Source organism: Sprattus sprattus, assembly GCF_963457725.1.
Source record: "Sprattus sprattus genome assembly, chromosome: 12".
NCBI lineage: Eukaryota > Metazoa > Chordata > Actinopteri > Clupeiformes > Clupeidae > Sprattus > Sprattus sprattus.
In genome coordinates, this window is record NC_137910.1 from 9,088,353 (window position 1) to 9,108,352 (window position 20,000).

Sequence of the window (20,000 nt, forward strand, 5' to 3'; positions counted from 1 at the left end):
TGCCCACGGTTGGGGTTCAAGTAGGGGGTCCAGATGTGTGTGAGAGGGGTCAGAGCACTGAGTGTGTGTGTGTGGGTGTTTGTGTGTGTGTGTGTGTGTGAGAGGGGTCAGAGCGCTGGTGTCATGCCCCAGGCAGTGATGGATGAACCCCTGCTCGGGTAGACGTTATGATCAATGCGTCTGATTGCCACCTTGATTGATTATCCACAGAGGCTGTCTGGACAGAGCATTAACCCCGGCCTGAGGATGTTTGGCCAGTCCATCTCGGGGAATGTGGACATGGATGGAAACGGCTACCCAGGTTTGGCACACTTCGACAGGCCCCCGCGGCACAGATTTACGGACAGGCACAAACATTTTGAAACTCAGACCCATGCAAATCAGAGCTGGTAGGGAATGCTTTGATATGTGGGCCACCAGACACAGTAAAGGCTCACACACAGGGGCACACACACACAGGGGCACACACACACACACACACACACACACACACACACACACACACACCTTACAGGCTCACACACAGGGGCACCTCTCTGCTTCTCTTTGCTGTGTTTTTCATCCTAAGAACAACATCAACAACAACAACAACTATTTAGCGACGTGACGTGAAGACACAGCAAAGTGCTGTCTTAATTTTTCGCCGGAGCCTTTTAACTTTTAACACATTCTGCTGTCGGGAGCAGCTGTCCGCGTGATATTGTGGTATTTTGTTTACAGCATTCCTCCGGGACACTCGGACATTCATGGATATACAAAAAAGAAAGAAAAGAGGAAGATAAAACCAACCTGACCATTCATGGCTCCAGTTCCCTTTTAAGAACTCAAAAGCATGGAGAATACACAGGCTCCAGATGTTTAGTAACTCTGGACATTACTGTTCTGATTTAGGTTTCCTCATTGTAATTCTACCTTGCTCACCCACAGATGTGATACTCGACATCACTTGTGACATTTTTGTTTGTTTGTTTTGATCGTAGATGTGACGATAGGTGCTTTCATGGCAGACAGCGTGGTTCTGCTGAGGTGAGTGAGATCTACATCTGCTGTTGGGCTCTGGCCTTGTTGGAGTTCCTCGTTGAAAAGTCATGTGACCTGTCATTTCCCTGTTGTGTGATGGCGTGTGATGTCGGTCTGTCTCTGTGCTTCCACAGGACCCGGCCCGTCATTACCGTGGAGGTGTCCATCTTCCTGCCTGTGTCCATCAACATCACGGTGCCGGAGTGTCACGAGGGCCCTCAACACCTCAACTGCTTCAACGTCACCGCCTGCTTCCTCTTCAGGGGCAAACAGGTTCCTGGGCAGATCGGTGAGAGCCATGCATCAGTCGTCGCTCAGCAACACCATCTTCATATCGGCCATGTTTAATTGGACCTCAGGCTATGAGCCAGGACTTTCAGTCTAGTCTGATTTCAATTTCAAACCAGTGGGCAGAATCAGATCTAGTCTGATTTCAATTTCAAACCAGTGGGCAGAATCAGATCTAGTCTGATTTCACTTTCAAACCAGTGGGCAGAATCAGAATTTGTTTCCAGTTGCAGAACTTGTTTAACACATAGGATATGCACAGCATGTAATGTCCTTATTACCTCATACTATGGGCGGAGCTATGACTGGTCAGTTAGTGGGTGTGGTCTTTCCACAACCAGAGGGTGTGGTCAGTGATTTCACTCAGTGCAGACGTGTTTCTATCGGTCAGTGTGTGTCTGTGCACGGGGCTGGGGCTGGGCGAGGTTGAGCTGGGTGTGACGGTGTTATTCTTGGGGGTGTGACGGCGCGTGACGGCGCGTGGGGTCTGTTCCATAATGGAGTTGCAGGAATAAGGGCGGCTCTGTTCGCCCGTTTGGCATGGTGGCTGGAAACTGCAGCACCTCGAGGCTGGTGACGAGCTGAAGCGACACCCGCCCTTCCGTCGGTGGAGTGAGGTCACTGCTGCCCTTTTTCATTTTTTTATTTTCATTTTTTTTTTTGCTGTTTGCTGGACAGAACAGCGTGCTTTGGCCCGAGCGCAGCCCCTCCCAGAGTTCCTTCTACCAGCAACAACACCCTGTGAGGCCTTGGACCTGCACGTTTTTCTTTTTGTCATTCTCCCTCTCTCTCTCTCTCCCTCTTTCTCTCTCCCTCTCCCTCTTTCTCCCTCTCCCTCTCTCCATCTCTCTTCCTCTCTCTCTTTCTCCTTCCCTCTCTCTCTCCATCTCCCTCTCTATCCTTCTCTCTCTCTCTTTCTCTCTCTCTCCCTCTCTCTCTTTCTCTCCCGCTTTCTCTCCCTCTCTCTCCTTCTCCCTCTACCCCTCTTTCTCCCTCTCTCTCTCTCTTTCTCTCTCCCTCTTCCTCTCTCGCTCTCCCTTTCTCTCCATCGCCTTCCCTCTCTTTCTCTTTCTCTCTCTCTCTCTCTCTCTCTCTCCCTCTCCCTCTCTAGCTCTACCTTTCTCTCTATCTCCTTCTCTCTCTCTTTCTCTCTCTCTCTCTCTCTCTCTCTCTTTCCCTCTCTCCCTCTCTCTCTCTTTCTCTCTCTCTCTCTCTCTCCCTCTCTGGATGCGGAGCAACCCTTGGCACTGGAATGGTGTTCCACACAAACATTGCTCAACCCTGACCTCATCCACATGATTTCACATCTACATTTTAAACAGAGATCCTAAGTGCTTCTAGTCCACTATTAGGAAGCAGGGCTTAAGTTAAAATGGCGACTAGTTGGATGTGCTCCCAGTGTTGTGTAGGGTCTCTATCAGTGTGGGAATGAAACCTGTTAACTCAGAGTCTTGACTGAGTGCCACCATTTCCAAATGTTCATGATATAAGGGTTTATTTTTAACAGCAACGTCTACATACGCTTTCTGTTTAAACCCATGTGTTAGTATTTGAACCAATGAGTCATGTCCTGTGTGTGTGTGTGTGTGTGTGTGGGTGTGAGTGTGTGTGTGTGTGTGTGTGTGTGGGTGTGAGTGTGTGTGTGTGTGTGTGTGTGTGGGTGTGTGTGTGTGTGTGTGTGTGTCTGTGTGTGTGTGTGTGTAATACATTTACTGTACCCCTGACTTGTCTGTGGGCCTCCCATTCTCTGACTCGCCTTCTCCCCCTCTTTCCCCCTCTCTCTCTCTCTCCCTCTTTCCCTCCCCCACTCTTTCCCCATCTCTCTCTCTCTCTCTCTCTCCTCAGAGTTGCTGTATAACCTCACAGCTGATGTGGATAAGCGGCAGAAGGTCCAGCCCTCCCGGGTCTACTTCACACACAACAGAGAGCAGACCACCGTCCTGAGTCAGTCTCTCGGCCTGGACGCCAACCGGCAGGAGTGCCACCGCTACACGGCCTACGTGCGGGTGAGTCTCCCGTCCGACCCGAGCCCTGGCAGCGGCCCGGGGGAACGTCCTCGTGTCCATGGGCTAAGTGTCTGACCCTCAGGTCTGGTCAGAGTCCTTTTCGAAGTCAGTGCCCTGCTCTCAGCTCAGAGGCTGAGGTTGGCCATAGGGATGGTTGTGTGTCTGTTTGCACAGCCAAGCTCTTTTTTGCTCCCCATAAACTGCTGAACATTTCCCATGTTTGTCTGGCCAGGCTGTGTTGTTTTTCAGCCTGTGTGTGTGTGTGTGTGTGTGTGTGTGTGTGTGTGTGTGTGTGTGTGCGCACCATCTCGCTATTTTTTCATTTTTTTTTGCAGTGGCGAAGGTTTCATTCTGTGTCAAAACGTTCTATGCTGTACAGTTTCTGGCTGTTTCTCACAGCATAGGCCCAAAATGGTATCATGAGCAGTGGGTTCATGTAAACATATACATGCAAACATAATGCATCAAGCCCTGAGGTGTGCAAGCCCTGAGGTGTGAAGGATCCCATGTAAAATCACGCCAGCATAGGTCACACACTCACACCCTCACGCCCTCACCCTAAGCAAGAAGACGTAAGTAGCTTGGAGAGCCTTAATGAGTCGCCTAGCCACACTGTGAAGGGGTTTATCACAGATAGTCAGGCCACACTGTCAAGGGGTTTATCACAGATAGTCAGGCCACACTGTCAAGGGGTTTATCACAGATCAGGTCCTTAGTCAGGCCACACTGTGAAGGGGTTTATCACAGATAGTCAGGCCACACTGTGAAGGGGTTTATCACAGATCAGGTCCTTATTCAGGCCACACTGTGAAGGGGTTTATCACAGATCAGGCCCTTAGTCAGGCCACACTGTTAGCACATAGTTGCCCTTTTGTTGTCTGTTCTAATTGGCCCATTTGAGAGCAGGAGCCACAGCTTGGGAGCCATGTCCTCAGGGCCGCCAGCTAATAGCTCCTGCTAACACGAGTACACACACACACACACACACACACACACACACACACACACACACACACACACACACACACACACACACACACACACACACACACATGTGTACCCACACAAAGCACACACACACAAAGCACACATAAACACACACACAAGAGTACCCACACAAAGGCCGTCCGTCACACTGACCAGCTTTACTGGCCACTGCAGGCTTTTCCTCTCACTGGGGGAACTGTGGAACGAGAGAGCGAGGGCTGGCACATGTTTTTATACCGTACACCTAGTTTCAAAAACACACACACACATACATACACACACACACACACACACACACACACACACACACACACACACACACATACACATACAATCACACATACACACACGCACACACACACACACACACACACACACACACACACACTCACACATATACACATGCATGCCTGCAAACACATACACACACACACTTGCAAACACATAAGCACGTGCTACAACATGAATTTTGTCAAACAGAGCCTTTAGTCTCACGCTCTAAAACAACCAGTGCATTGATAGTGGCAGGTTTTAAGAGTTGCCAAATTCTATGATGCATTAAGACACCTTTGTCACATGAAGGTGACAAGTTACGTCAAACTGTTGTTAAGTGTGACCAATGTGATATGCAGCAAATCAGGCAGCTTGAGACATTCTCCTGAGTGTCAGCAGCATAATGGAGGCTCAGTTGGGCGAACAGAAGTTGTTGTGACATTTAAGTACCTACCAGGTGTCAGAAGCACATGTAGTTTAATGCTTGGGAAACAGCCCTACTGAGGCTGTCTGTTGTTCCATGGCGCCCATGAAACAGACGCTACTGAAGCTGTCTGTTGTTCCATGGCGCGGTGAAACAGAGGCTACTGAAGCTGTCTGTTGTTCCATGGCGCGGTGAAACAGAGGCTACTGAAGCTGTCTGTTGTTCCATGGCGCCCATGAAACAGACGCTACTGAAGCTGTCTGTTGTTCCATGGCGCCCATGAAACAGACGCTACTGAAGCTGTCTGTTGTTCCATGGCGCGGTGAAACAGAGGCTACTGAAGCTGTCTGTTGTTCCATGGCGCGGTGAAACAGAGGCTACTGAAGCTGTCTGTTGTTCTGTGGCATGTGTGTAACAGAGGCGACTGAGGCTGTGCAGGTTGTCTATCCTCTGAATCGTAAAAGAGTGCACTGACCAGACGCTAAACAAACTGAATTGGCTGTTTATTTACTAAATTCTCCCTCACCGAGTGACTCTCGACATCATCTCTGGAGTTTACTTGAGAAGAAGAGTCGTGCTGTGCCTATAGTATTTACTGAGCTGTAGAAGCTGCAGTTGTGCAGATGACTAGTCAGTGTTTACGTGCGAGTGATTTATCTAAGTGTGTAAGATGTTTTGTATAGGAGTCATAACTGAGTGCTCTAATGGCTTGGATGTATCTGTGTGGGCCCGCGGACTACTGTTAAGATCTGGTGTCGCCCGCATAGTTGGCATCCCTGGGCAAACTCTAATGTGTGAATGGGATAAACACACTTCCAAGTGAATAAAGAAGGCATATTAATCATCTCCAGGCCGTAGTGTGCACTGCGCAGGCAGTCTCATACAATCAAACTCCCAGATCCAAATAGTGTGCTCTGCGCAGGCAGTCTCATACAACCACACGCCGGGATCCAACGTGTTTTGAATTTGTGCAGAACTTTTCCCAAAGCTCATTCTTGCTTCCTGGTTTTGGCGTAATGAGAGTGAAAATGCACCAAAGGAGGACAGCTGAGGGGCAAAGGCAAGAGGAAACTCTGCGCTTAAAGGCAAAGACCAAAACAAACCTAATGTGCCTGCGGTTGCCCCTGGTATTTGTGGTATTTTGGGGTTTAATTGAAGAGGTCGGTTGAGGGGGTTGGGGGAGGGGGAGGGGGGGCACAGCAAACAATTCCTATAGCTCTTACTCAAGATTCTAGCACACCCACCAATACCATTCCTCTGGGGTTCAGTTCACACTGGAAAAGGTAGTGAAAGATGGGTGTATGCAAAGCGACTTAGTCTAAAACTCAAATAAACAAGTGACTAGCAGCATTGAAACATGCGAGCCAAGGGACAGTAGATTGACACGTAACCGAGGGGAACCTGGGGGGTGAGAATGGAGGGAACTCACTTTTCTTACCGTACGAGGCTGTGTGAATAGACATTAAATCACTCTTCTAACCGTACGAGGCTGTGTGAATAGACATTAAATCACTCTTCTAACCGTACTAAGCTGTGTGAATAGACATTAAGTCAACAGACCTTCTCCATGGGCTCTATGGGGGACCACTGCATACAGTGAATTCAGAAAGGATCCAGACCCTTTTGCGTTCCCCAAATTTTGTTATATTGCAGCCTTATGCTAAAATCGTTTAAGTTCATTTCTTTCCTCATCAGTCTCCACTCAATACCCTACCCTACAATGAAAAAGCCAAACAAGGACTTTAGAATTTTTGGCAAATGTATTAAAAAAGGATAATCTGAAATATCTTAACATAGTTATTAATATTATATGAATATAAACATAGGTAATCAGAGCTATGAAGTGGAAGGAGACAGAATTCGGTCCATGTACAAATTTGAGGAAGGCTTCAAAATAATGTCTGCTGCATGCAAGGTTCATATGAGCTCAGTGACCTCCATAACTCTTAAATAGACGTTTGGAACAACTGGGACTCTTCAGGAAGGGCCTTGGGAAGAGAGGTGACCAAGAACCCGATGACCACTCTGGCTGAGCTCCAGAGATCCTGTGTGGAGATGGGAGAAACTTCCAGAAGGACAACCATCACTGCAACACTCCACTCATCTGGGCTTTATGGTCAGATGGGAGCTTCTCCGTAACGTAGCCTGCTCGGAGTTTGCTGGAAAAGCACCTAAAGACTGAGAAACAACATTATCTGGTCTGATGAAACCAAGATTGAACAGTTTGGCCTCAATCCTAAGCGTCATGTCTGGAGGAAACCAGGCGCCACTCATCACCTGCCCAATACCACCCTAACCGAGTAGCATGCTGGTACCACCAATCACTTGCCCAATACAACCCTAACAGAGAAGCATGCTGGTGCTAGCATCATACTGTGGGGGTGTTTTTCAATTGCAAGCACTGGGTGACTGGTCAGGGTTGAGGGAAAGCACCGAGATATCCTCAAATTAAATAAAAACCTGGTCCAGAGTGCTCAGGAACTTAGACTGGGCCCGAAGGTGAACCTTCCAACAGTACAGTGACCCTAAACACACAGCCAAGACCACGCAGGAGTGGCTTAGGGACAACTTCTTTAATGTCCTTGAGTGGGCCAGGCAGAGCCCTGATGCCCTTGAGTGGGCCAGGCAGAGCCCTGACTGGAACCCAAACAAACATCTCTGGAGAGCCCTTAAAACCTGAAGAACAGACCTGGCTGTACACCAACAGTCCTATCCAACCAGACAGAATGGGTCTGCAGAGGAGAATTGCAGAAAATCCCCAAATCCAGATGTGCAAAGCTTATCGCATCATGCCCACGAAGACTAGAAGCTGTAATCATTGTCAAAGATGCTTCAACTAAGTACTGAGTAAAAGGTCTATACTTATGTCACTGTGTAAAAAATGTGATATTTCAATTATTATATTTTTTTTTTTTTCAATTAGCAAAAAATCATAAAAACACAGATTTGGCTTTGCCATTATGGGCTATTGAGTGAAGATTGATGAGGGAAAAATACGTCTTTATAAATAAATTATTTCTACATAAGGCTGCAACATTACAAAATGTGGAAAAAGTGAAGCGCTCTGTCTACTCTCTGAATGCACTGTAGCTCCCTCACCCATGTGCCGCCTCTTAGTGAAAGATTCTTTCATTTCGTGCAATTTCAGTTTGAGTCGAGATGCTGTTTGAGTTGGCAAAATTGCTTTGTTTGAAGTGTGTGTGGAACCAGCAGTCATGGCCATGAGGTGTCTGTGGGCGTGTTTAGTCTGGCCAGGCCAGACATGGTTATTGTTGGATTTAGATTATAGATTACCATCCATTTATTGCGTTGATTGAGGAGCAAATATGCTACGTCTGTGTTAGCTGGCTTCACTAGCGACATACAATTACTGGCATTGCACAGCATGTTTGGCTACACACGCGCTCCGCTAACTCACACTGAAGCTGAGGTTAACGCTCCACTAAACCACACTGTTTGCGTGGTTCTTTGTACTCATGCTGTTGGTGGTAAAGGGCTTTGAGAAGGCTTCAGAAAAGGTGAAGACATAAGTAAGTGCTTCCAGAATTTTCTAGTTATTTTTTTTTGCAAAATCATCACCATCCATGGCGAGCTAGGCTTTTAGTTTCTCGATCTTCCCAAAGCAGAGGTCGGAGTGGGGGTTCCTGAGTAGGGGCTTTTATTTCTAGAGACTCAACATCATAATGTCTTCAATCGTGATTCGTGCCCTTTCCTTAAATGTGCTGACTTGGACTCAAACACCCGTGTGTGCCTGTAAGTAACATAATTGCTTGTGTCACTGAAAAGAAGTAAAATGACTATCATCAAACCTGATTTGTCCACCATCTCGGGGGTGCGGGTGGGGGGGGGGACGGGGACGTCTGCCTTGGCCAATCCAGCCATTTATCTAGCTTGAGTGTCTGCCCACATGAACGAGGCCTCCTATTCGCCTGTGGAGGTATGCTAATGGAAAGCAGCTGGCGCTCCAGTGGATTCTCTCAGGGGCTGGTGTGTGTGTGTGTGTGTTTCTGTGTGTGTGTGTTTCTGTGTGTGTGTGTTTCTGTGTGGGTGTGTGTGTGTGTGTGTGTGTGTGTGTGTGTGTTTCTGTGTGTGTGTGTGTGTGTGTGTGTGTGTGTGTGTGTGTGTGTGTGTTTCTGAGTGTGTGTGTGCGTGTGTGTGTGTGTGTGTGTTTCTGTGTGTGTGTGTGTGTGCGTGTGTAGGCCCCCTCCCCTACCTCTATTCCCCTCCCCTCAAATCGTGCTGTGAAAACAGCGAACCCCACTATGGAAGCTCACGTCACAGCGGGTTTGTGAGCTTATGTTGTGTCAACGGGCTCTGCGCTCGGGCCTTGGCTCCGGTGATGGAAAAGTGGCTGGGGGTTTGGTCGACTGCCCTCACACTGACACGTGAGCGCATGGTCAGTCCTCACGCTGACCTTGTTCCGGAGGAGAACACTGCAGCTCAGGATAGCAGCGGGAGGGAAAGAACGATTATGTCAAAGAGTAACTTCACTCCTGTAACTTTAACAGCTGTACAGTATGTGATGGTAATGAACCCAGAAATCAGATTAGACCCAGTAAACCAGGCTTCACGTTGTACAAGCCTGTAATTGTTTCTGCAATTATTATTGTAATCATAACTTAGAGGAAGTCTACTATGAGAGCTCAGAGATGGTACAAATTAAATTAACTTATTAAAAAATAGTGGTCGATAGTAGTCTCTAGTGGTCGATGCGTTGGCCAACTGTTTAAACCGGTAAATCCGTGGTATTCTGCTCTTTAATCTGGAAAGCTCCGTATTGAAATGGAATTAGTGCACATGTGGTCATGAGCAGTTGGTATGTTTAGTGAGGTCTTTTTTAAGCCCTGAAAAGGCAACAGATGAATGTTTGTTTTAGCACCTAGTGATAATGGGAGGAAAAGAGTACTGAAATCACAGATTTTCAGCCAAGTTAAAACTAATCTGCACTAACTTTAGCGCTAACTATGAGCAGTGATGAACAATACACAGTGAAAACCTGTACTCCTACAGTTGTAGCATTTTTTGGTGAAAATGTCAGATATTATGTAACTTTTTCATGTTGATCGTTGGAAACATGTTTCTATTGGCAAGGAGAATAGAACAGCATACCGCTCCTCCAGATGTTCTTGTTTGGTTATTTTTAGCCAAATAAATGGCTTACTACGAACTCTCTTACCTCAGATTAAAGGAGAAAAACAATCTTTTTCATCTGCATGATGAATGTTTGACATTCTTAGGGATAATCACCAGAAGCCAGGAAGTTCCATGTGTAGAGGCCAGACCTGGGGAAGCTTATGTTACTGTCATTCCTTAACATCTCAACCTCTGTGTATGTGTAATCATCTGGGGCAGTTGGCACTTTAAATTTTGTATTTATTGTTCCCTCTGATCACGAGAGGCTGTGCCGTTAGAAGAGTAGCTCGTTTGAGAAGCATTACACCTTTAGACGGCTGGATATTTTATTCTGAATCAGCCCGATTTCTGCAGCCTTCCTCACCGGGGGACTCCTGACCTGCACAATGGCTACTCAACTATCAATTTCACCTCCTTCACAACCACTATGCCCAGTGGTGGGACATTACACACAGACTTCACAGCACGTGGCGGTAATCAGGCCACTCTGCTAGCCTTCGCTAAATAAGAAGCTAAACATGAAGTAATGTTCGGGTAAAAGCCATGCATACCCTGACTAGTTTTGGAAAGGCATGCAGAGGTGGAGAGTTATCTGAAACCACCCAGGTTTCACTTGTTAACAGTTTGCTATAAATGTGTCAGCCTGGAAAGCAGTCCATGCCGAAAGTAGCACAGGCCTCATCCACTGGCCTAGAGCTTAAGCCTTGTTGATATGTTCCGTCATAAAAAGTAAGCATAATTGCGCAGTAACATATACAAAACCGTTTATTCCCGGGTGTAGCACGTGCTCGAGCTTATGTAAACAGCTTTTCGTCACCGTGCCAGCAGTCGTTAATTATTCAACGGCCTCATCGCACAGCTGCTTTACTATCGTATACACAATTACACGTATGTGTTCATAATAGGCCCATTCACCGCCTAGCCTATCTGTGCATCAGAAACCACCTCAAGCAGCCATCCATGAGGTACGTCTGAATGCTGAAAGGCCGACTCCAAATTAGGGTGCACAGCCCCATGCCTGTGAACAGTTGCACATTTATCTTGGGCCGTTTCCCTGGAGCGCTTGTCACCACTCTCCACATCTCCATCAGGTCTGTGTGACTGACCTCAGAACTGGCGCCCTGGATATTTAGGGCGCCATTAAACTCCAGCTATCTGCCCTGCCCTGCCCTCGGCTGCAGCTGTGCAGTGTACCCCTGTGGACTGAGATGGGTGGTAGACCTACATGTTCAGTAAAGTAGGTGTGGAGCGATGATCTTGTAGTGAGATATAGGAGCCATGCTTGAATCTGTGGTTAACTGGTGCCAGAGATCTATCACGCGCACACATCAGTGACTCTGATCATAATAGAAATGTCCTTTTTCTAACAGTGACTCTGATCCTAATAGAAATGTCCTTTTTCTAACAGTGACTCTGATCCTAATAGAAATGTCCTCTCTAACAGTGACTCTTATCCTAGCGCTGACCTAGTTTTTTAGAGGTGCCATACTTAGAATATTCTGTTTGGATATGTAGAGTGCCTGTTTGTTTTAGCGCAGGCATTTGAAAACATTTACTTTGCCTCACAACTTTTCACCCCGTGACCTTTTACCGCTTACTCTATTATTCAACATGAAAGTTTTTCCAAAATATATCAAAAAATTGCGGTGTGATGGCAGCTCAATGACCCACAAAATTAGGTTATGGAGACACCAAACCGTTCTTTGTCAAACTCTACGAGTGCAGTCTCCCAGAGACGCCGCCACGGACCGCCACAACGCCTCCATTACTTTGCCCCCGGTGCAGTTCACCACACAAGCAGCATTCCCTAGGTGCCGTTGCGCCGGTTTCATTTACCTCAGGCCAAGAAAGCCGATACACAATGGATGGTAGGAAGGTAATCATATCCAGCTGTCCCCTGTTAAACACACTGGCCACTCTGCCACCTATTTATAGCAAACGGGACGGAAAAATATTTCTGACGCAAAGAGGCAACCATCCCAGAGTAAATACGGTGGAAAAATTGAATGGATCCTCAGGTCTGAGAAAGCAAATAAGATTGATCCCAGATAAAGTGCACAGTCTGCACGGATCACTCTCAGAGGCCTCCTCCAGGCTTGGGTTTGTCCTATAGGACAACGCTCTATGCTTTACCTATAGGACACCCCTCTCTGCTTTACCTATAGGACACCCCTCTCTGCTTTACCTATAGGACACCCCTCTCTGCTTTACCTATAGGACACCCCTCTCTGCTTTACCTATAGGACAACCCTCTCTGCTTTACATGCACAGCGAGGGTTTGTGAGAAAGCCTCCTTCACTTCGCCTGGAATCCTGTTTGAAGAGCCGTTAGGTCCTGAATGGGCTTCATAGGAAAGCAGATGCGGAAGCAGCACTCAGTGGGTGCATGACTGCTAATAATATCCTCTTGGAGACGGGCATTGCTCTGGCCGTCACCTCTCTCTGGCCAGTGTGAAATCTTTTTTTAAGTTTGTGAGCAGGAACTCTGCAGGACCTAATAATATCCATGAAGGCATGGGAAAGGAACCGCACTCACGTATTTACCACGCTGTACCTTACTGTAGCCTGACTACTGGCAAACCCATGTTTCTATTTTTATTAACACTTCAGGGTCCCGGTGTTTGGGCGACTGGAAGTCACTTAGAATGAAACCATCTGCTTGTTGGGTGGTAGAGGCAGGGCTGCATGGGAGCTAAGTCTCTCTGGGCTGGAGTCTCTCTAGTCTTGAGTCTCTCTGGGCTGGAGTCTCTCTAGTCTTGAGTCTCTCTTGGCTGGAGTCGCTCTTGAGTCTCTCTGGGCTGCATGGGAGCTGTGTCTCTCTGGGCTGGAGTCTCTCTGGGCTGGAGTCTCTCTGGGCTGGAGTCTCTCTAGGCTGGAGTCTCTCTTGAGTCTCTCTGGGCTGGAGTCTCTCTGGGCTGGAGTACCTCTAGGCTTGAGTCTCTCTGGGCTGGAGTCTCTCTGGGCTGGAGTACCTCTAGGCTTGAGTCTCTCTGGGCTGGAGTCTCTCTGGGCTGGAGTCTCTCTGGGCTGGAGTCTCTCTTGGCTGGAGTCTGTCTCCTCATCCACACACCAGGCCACTGTGCCCCAGGGCCGCTATCCTGGCCCGTCTGATAACAGAGCCTAATCTCTGGCTGTGTGTTCCACCTGGCCTCTCACAACAAAGAAAGGGGGCCGTCTGAAAACACAGTCAGCACGAACACACACACACACACACACACACACACACACACACACACACACTCACACACACACACAGCCCGGTGCCTGTGCTCTCCGCTTATCGGCCTCACAGTTGTTGTTGGAAATGTATCTCTTGCTATTGTAGCCTCACGGTCAACAGTCTGTTTCCTGTATGTGTGACCAAGCGGCGGCGCTCCACACAGGAGAGGTCAAGCACACATCCACAGTCAGGGCTAGCGTTAATGGGATCCCAAGCCTTCTGCTGAAAGGTGATTTCATTACTCAGGTTAGGCCTGATGAAAAATAGCATGGAAGGAGAATCTATGCACAATGGAGACGGGAATAATGTGAGGAGTGTGGGGCGTGGGGTGTGGGGGGGTCAGATGCCCTCGTTTTTGACCAGTGATGTCATCAACCACAGGAAGCATCTGGACCCAGTTCTGAGTGACCAGGATGGGACTGACCCAAGCTGACATGGGGCCCAGCATGATATCACCACTGGCCTTATCGTGCATGACATGTAAAGTTACCCACTACCTCTCCCTGAAGGATATCCCCAGTCCACTTATCCACTACCTCTCCCTGATGGATATCCCCAGTCCACTTATCCACTACCTCTCCCTGATGGATATCCCCAGTCCGCTTTAAAAGATTGCCCAGGTGCTCGGCCCATCCCGGGTCTCAGCGTCTCTGACTTTAAAGTGTACCGTTACCAACATAATTTTCACTGAAGTAGGCTTGGTGCCATTACAAACAGGCGAGAGAAATACGAAAAGCACTTTTTAAGGAAATCCAACTGTGATTCGGAACCTCATGCGGATCCACGGTATATGCTAATGCAGTCTTAGTCTGTAGTGCTCTACACCGATGGAACTCCATGGTTTGGTATCCTTGCCTCCAGAGTGCTGTAGTTTTTAGATACTATCTTTGGTATTGAGACCTCCAATATCCTGCCTAGTGATATCTTGTGTATATCAACAGAATGTGTCTTGGTTGCTAAGAGGATTTGGCAGCATCTGCGCTTTTAAATGCAGAGGGAGTGGAAATGAACAGTTTCCTGTTTGTGCACAGCATGACATTATCTAGATGGTCAGGAAGTGCAGCAGGGAAGCCCTAAAACAACTGGGGTGGTGTTGATGTGTTGTTGTTGTTGTTTGGCCAAAACAAAACTTCAGCAAACAAGACCCATATGTTGCCATGTCCAAAGTGAGAGGATAACCGTGGAGATAATTAGGGCTTTTTCATTGCTCTTACTAATGAGAGTTAGAATACCGCATGTCATTGTATAACATTATTTTTTCCATTCAGCAAGGTATCCATGCAACGCATATAGTGGCGTTTACTGTTTTTCTCCCTCTTCTAAATGGGTAAGGATGACTAATAATCTTAAAAGATTTAGGATGCTTGACCTCTATGTACTCTGTGGAACAAAAGCGGTCCTATTGTTTGCAGAGGTATGAGCCTCCCTTCCACATCACAGCAGCACTCCTCCCACGCCAGGAGCCCACCTCACACTCAGCATCACTGTTTTTCCACTCTCTTCTCTGTAACAGGCTTTTCATAGGGGCTGTATGGGTGGCTTGAGATAAGACACGATCACTCGCAGTAGTTAAGACACGATCACTCGCAGTAGTCAAGATACGATCGCTCGCAGTAGTTAAGTCACGATCTCTCGCAGAAATTAAGTTAAGACACGATCACTTGCAGAAGTTAAGACACGATCACTCGCAGTAGTTAAGACACTTGCAGTAGTTAAGACACGATCACTCGCAGTAGTTAAGACTCGATCATTTGCAGTAGTTAAGACACGATCACTCGCAGTAGTTAAGACACAATCCCTCTGTAGCCAGTGTGATGGGAGCCAGTGTGACTAGCCAGTGTGACGGGAGCCTGTCTGACGGTAGCTGCCCGGGGTGTCTGAGGGGGAGCATGTGTGACGTGACGGTGGCGGTAGCTGGCTGGGTGTCGCAGGGACACAAAGGTGCTGCTCATCAGGAACCAAGCTGAAAGGTCACAAGACCGCTCTGCACCTCCTGCTAACACAGGGTCCTGGCTTGTGTTGAAAGCTTAAGGGGCTTGATTGAAGCCATACACCCACCATACGCCCCCCCCCCCCCCCCCCCCCCAAAAAAAACACACTCACACACACACACACACACTCACACACAACCGCACACACGCAGACCTCAGTCAAGGCTGCTTCCATAAAAGGACCTGATCCGAATCCTCCATCTCCCTCCTTTGCGTTTTTTCACTCCGACGCTGTTTGGCTTTGGTGCAGAGAGAATGAAAGAGAGATAAAAGGAGGGTGAGAGAGTGACAGAGGGAGGGAGGAAGAGGGAGAGCAAAGAGTTGCACGTGTCCTCACGGTGACTCCCACAACCCAGCCGGATAAGGTAACATCATGGAGTAGTCCAGGGAACAGGGAGTAGGATGACGGGGGGCACTAGGTCGGAATTCTGGGAATGAAATGGCATTCCATGTGCTGTGGCAATATAGCCCTGCACGCTTTCTCCCAATTACCACCCCCCCCTCCTGCAGCGTCTCTGCGTGTGCCTTCTCCTAATGATGGGCTCCCCACTACACAACTGCGTCCCCGGGGATATGGAGACTGTGTGGTCTCTCTCGCCGCTATGGAAAGCATTTCAATAACCGTTGCCCACAGGCAGATCCAATGTTAAGTGTTTATAAGAGGAAACTGCCAAGCGTGTGAGAAAGAAAAGCAGAGATAAAATAACTGAAGGGCAAAACTATACGATTTCTCTGTTGGACAACGTGAAATGGATTACCTCGACCTGTGATACACCCCAAAAAGGTCACGTCTGTGTAGATATCTGGGTGCTATTTGAAGACTGAGGCATTTTAAAGTATGTATGTCTTGGCATGAGTTTAAACCCAATGTTTGTTGAATGCTTTGTGCACGTTGGAACAACAAATCTCCAAAAGCTTAGTCAAAAAGCCCTACATTTGTTGACAGGCTTGCCAATAGAGAACGAACAAACGGCCAATTTACACCAGGGAGGCACAGCACCTCCACGGCCCCCTTATAAACCCCAGCTGTGTTCTAAGCCCAGCAGGAGGGTCTGAGGCTGGATGCCTGTTACCCTGTGTGTGTGTGTGTGTATATGAGCACACATAAAAAACGTTTACTGTAATTTCTGTTTTCTGTGGACATGGTTCCAGTGAGCGACTCATCCATCTGCCTTCTGCCCTTAATTGTTGAGTTATGGGTGTCTCACAAGCTGGATGGGTCAACACGCGGCTCTTATGAACCCTCTTCACTGCGAACTGTCTGTCTGCCTGGTCAGGCAGTTCAGTTCTGGTCAGCCGGCTGGGAGTTCTGTCAGAGTTGGCTGGGACTCAAGTCTAGAGGGGGTTTGGATCTTGTCAGGGGGTTGTGGGGGCAGTGTGTTGTGTGTGTGTGTGTGTGTTTGTTTGTGCAAGCTAGCTCACGTATCTGTGCTTGTCTATGTGTGTGTATGTGTGTGTGTGTACTGTATGTATGAATTGTGTGTGTGTGGGGGGGGTAAGCGTGTATATCTGGGCACGTGTCCGTGGGGGTGTTGTGTAGGCATGGGAGAGGGATATAACACAGATGGAACAGGTTTCCTGCCAGGCTAGCAGATAGGCCTCCCCTCCCAAAAGCTCCCCTACTCCCTACATCCTGACACAAAAGGCACCCTACTCCCTACATCCTGACACAAAAGGCACACGTCTTCAAGCCGCTGAACCTTTGCAATATGGGACCATTCTCATGGGAGTAAATATAACTGACCTCCCAGGGGAATTAGCAGAGCAATCGGAAACTATGTGATCAAGTGATGCAGGCCCAGAAATAGGGAAGTGTCAAAGACCCATATTACCATGGTTCGGTTAGGGTTAGGGTTAGGGTTAAGAGTAACTGGTTCTGGCCACATCTAAAGAGTAACTGTTTCTCAAGCACTCTGACATTTCTGATTTTAGAGCTGGCCCCCTCGCAAGGTCATGTACTGTTAGAGTTTATTTAAAAAGTCCGATAATAATGTTGACAGTGTTTTAATTTAGGTTCAGAGTAAGTTCATCCCTTGGCATAAGTCTTTTAAACTAACATGGAAGCCAAGGCAAAGGCCCTTTGGAGGTTTGAAGACTTCTTTTTGAAAAGGCCCACTGGTTGGAGTTTAGTATTAGAGTTAAACTATTAGTTTAGAGTTAATCTTTTAGTTTAGAGTTAATCTCTTAGTTAAGAGTTTACTTTTTTAAATGTATAGTTTACCTTTTAGTTGAGAGTTAACCTATTAGATTTAAAGTTAACCTTTTAGTTTAGAGTTAATGTTTTAGTTTAGAGGTCAGGTTGAGTTGGGTAAAGGAGGTAGAGGAGTCATTTAGCGATCAGACGGTTGCTAGTTGGAGCCTCGACTTCTCACCAAGTGTAAAAGTGTCCTTGAGCCAGGCACTGAATCACCAACCACTCCCGATGTGCAGGTTGGGATCTTAGATAGCAGCCTCTGCCGTCAATGTCTGAGGCGTTCTTCTGTAAAGCGCTTTATGTGCTCCATGAGTAGAAAAGCACTATAGAAATGCAGTCCATTAGCCATTTGGGTCACCTCAGGACTCAATGAGAAAAACAGACCAGGGTGCCAGCTGGTTCCAGTATGAGCGTGTCAGGTGTAGTATATGATGGGGCTTACACGCAGGTGTGATATGTCTCTAGTCCTGTTGTCAGGAGGTGGAAATCCAGCGGTCATAATTTCATACCACAGAATCCGCAGGCTGTCATTTGACCACAGCAGTGTAGCACATCTCTGAGTCATGTTGTTTCATCGTGGTTGTGTTTTTTTTTGTGTGAAACATTTCAATTTGAAATCCTGGATCCAACTGATTTTGTGGAGGTAATTGCTCTATTTCAATCCATTGTTTAGCTATTATGAGTCAATATACTGTGAACCCTAATGAAAGAATGTACTCCGAGCTTGTGAACAGACACACACACACACACACACACACACATACACACACGTTCCAACATACTGGGCAACACTGACACATATTAGGGCTCCAAACCAAGCATTTGTTGCCCATATAAGGAAATACTTACTTGCATACACACTCTTAATAGTGATTGGAGTTTGTTGAACGCATTTCCCATGTCCAACTCTTAAGTTTTGTGTGTTTGTGTGTGTGTGTGCGCCTGTGTGTCTGTGTGTGTGTGTGAGTGTGTGCGTGCGTGTGTGTGTGTGTGTGTCTGTGTGTGTGTGCGTGTAAGTGTGTACGTGTGTACGTGTGTGTACGTGTGTACGTGTGTATGTGTGTATGTGTATGTACACACGGTTGTATCTCTGTGAGCTCAGTTCATTTAATAGCCCTTGAATCAGTGGCACTGAGTCACTCTGTGAGAAGAGTGTTCTAGTGCGCTGCTAAGGGTCGCCCTTCCAGGCGTGAGGCAGCTGGAGCATGGAGCATGGAGTCCTCATGAGCTGACCTCATCTCCCTCTCCCACCCCCGGGCACAATGTGAGAGGGCGGGGGGGAGAGGGGAAGACAGAGAGGGAGAGAGAGAGAGTGGGATAAGGAGGGTTGGAGGGAGAGAGAGAGAGAGAGAGAGAGAGAGAGAGAGAGAGAGAGAGAGAGAAAGAAAGAGAGAGAGAGAGAGAGAAAGAGAGGTGTTGGGATACTGCCATCTTGTTTTCCAGATATGCAAACAAGTGCGTGAGATCAAAGCTGGGTTCCGAGTTTGAACCGTTTTGGCTCGTGTGTGTGTGTATGTGTGTGTGCGTCACTGAAGGATACAGTCGGTGCAATAAAGACGAAGGGTCTGGGAGGGGAAGGGACTAATCACAAAGTAACAAACTCAAACCAGCCCATTACATCACCACCTTCTGATTCTCTTCACCGTAGGGAGTGGAGAGGAACCAATGAGAAAGCAGGGCTATTTTCGAACGCGTGCATACATTGATCATTAAAGGGCTGATTCATTTCTCTCTCACTCCTTCTTCTCTGAAAGCTGGTTCTGGTCTCATGAGGAGGTTAATCAGTTATGTCTGTTCCGTATTCTTAGTTGCGCCAGCTTTCTTCTGATAGTGCCATTCTCGATGAGGTCAGAGTCTTGGATGTGTGTTTGGGAGATGAAGACATTCATCAAGCGATTAAGCCGTCCCCCACGCTCTCATGCATCTCTAGCTAGCCGGCAGGTGCTAATGGATTTATTCAAACTTTAGAGAGGCTACCAGGGATGGACACTTTTTTTTCTTTGAATCTTGTTATACTTTTCTTCTTCTCGTTCTTGTCATGGATTTTGATGCTCTGCTGGGTTGGGCAGTCATTAACTTTGTTTTCTGGAAGAGTCCGTTAGTCTCACAAGAGGACACTGTCCAGAGAGCGACTGATCCTACACTTTTCCGGGCCGGATCCCAACCGGATCTCAACCGGATCCCAGCCGGATCTGGCCGTTCTGTAGTCTGCTGCTCTGCGGGCGAGTTACAGAAACGGCATCCTGCCATCAGCTCACACGCTGCCGATAAATGCCCCTGGAGCGCCCTGGAAGGCTTACAATGGCAGGAAGCGTCGTCTTTACGGCCCATAGAGCCACACAATGGCTGCCTTCAGTGGCACGCCGACCTGCCTCGCTGGCGCTGGCTGATGTGTGTCAGGCAGTGGGCGTGTGAGGAGCAGTTGTTGAGGCGCTCCGTGCCCAGGGGGCAATTAAAGAGCAGAG

The 20,000-nt window shown here is 47.8% G+C and overlaps 1 protein-coding gene across 1 annotated transcript in view; it reads left to right on the forward strand.

Moving 5' to 3' along the window:
- Window positions 1–20,000, forward strand: part of itga9 (integrin, alpha 9) — a 69,011-nt gene that overhangs the window by 25,164 nt on the left and 23,847 nt on the right. Inside the window, exons 12-15 of the mRNA XM_080848786.1 lie at window positions 211–301; window positions 981–1,026; window positions 1,155–1,309; window positions 3,154–3,314. Coding sequence (XP_080704912.1) covers window positions 211–301; window positions 981–1,026; window positions 1,155–1,309; window positions 3,154–3,314 — 453 coding nt within the window. The remainder of the gene's footprint in view (window positions 1–210; window positions 302–980; window positions 1,027–1,154; window positions 1,310–3,153; window positions 3,315–20,000) is intronic.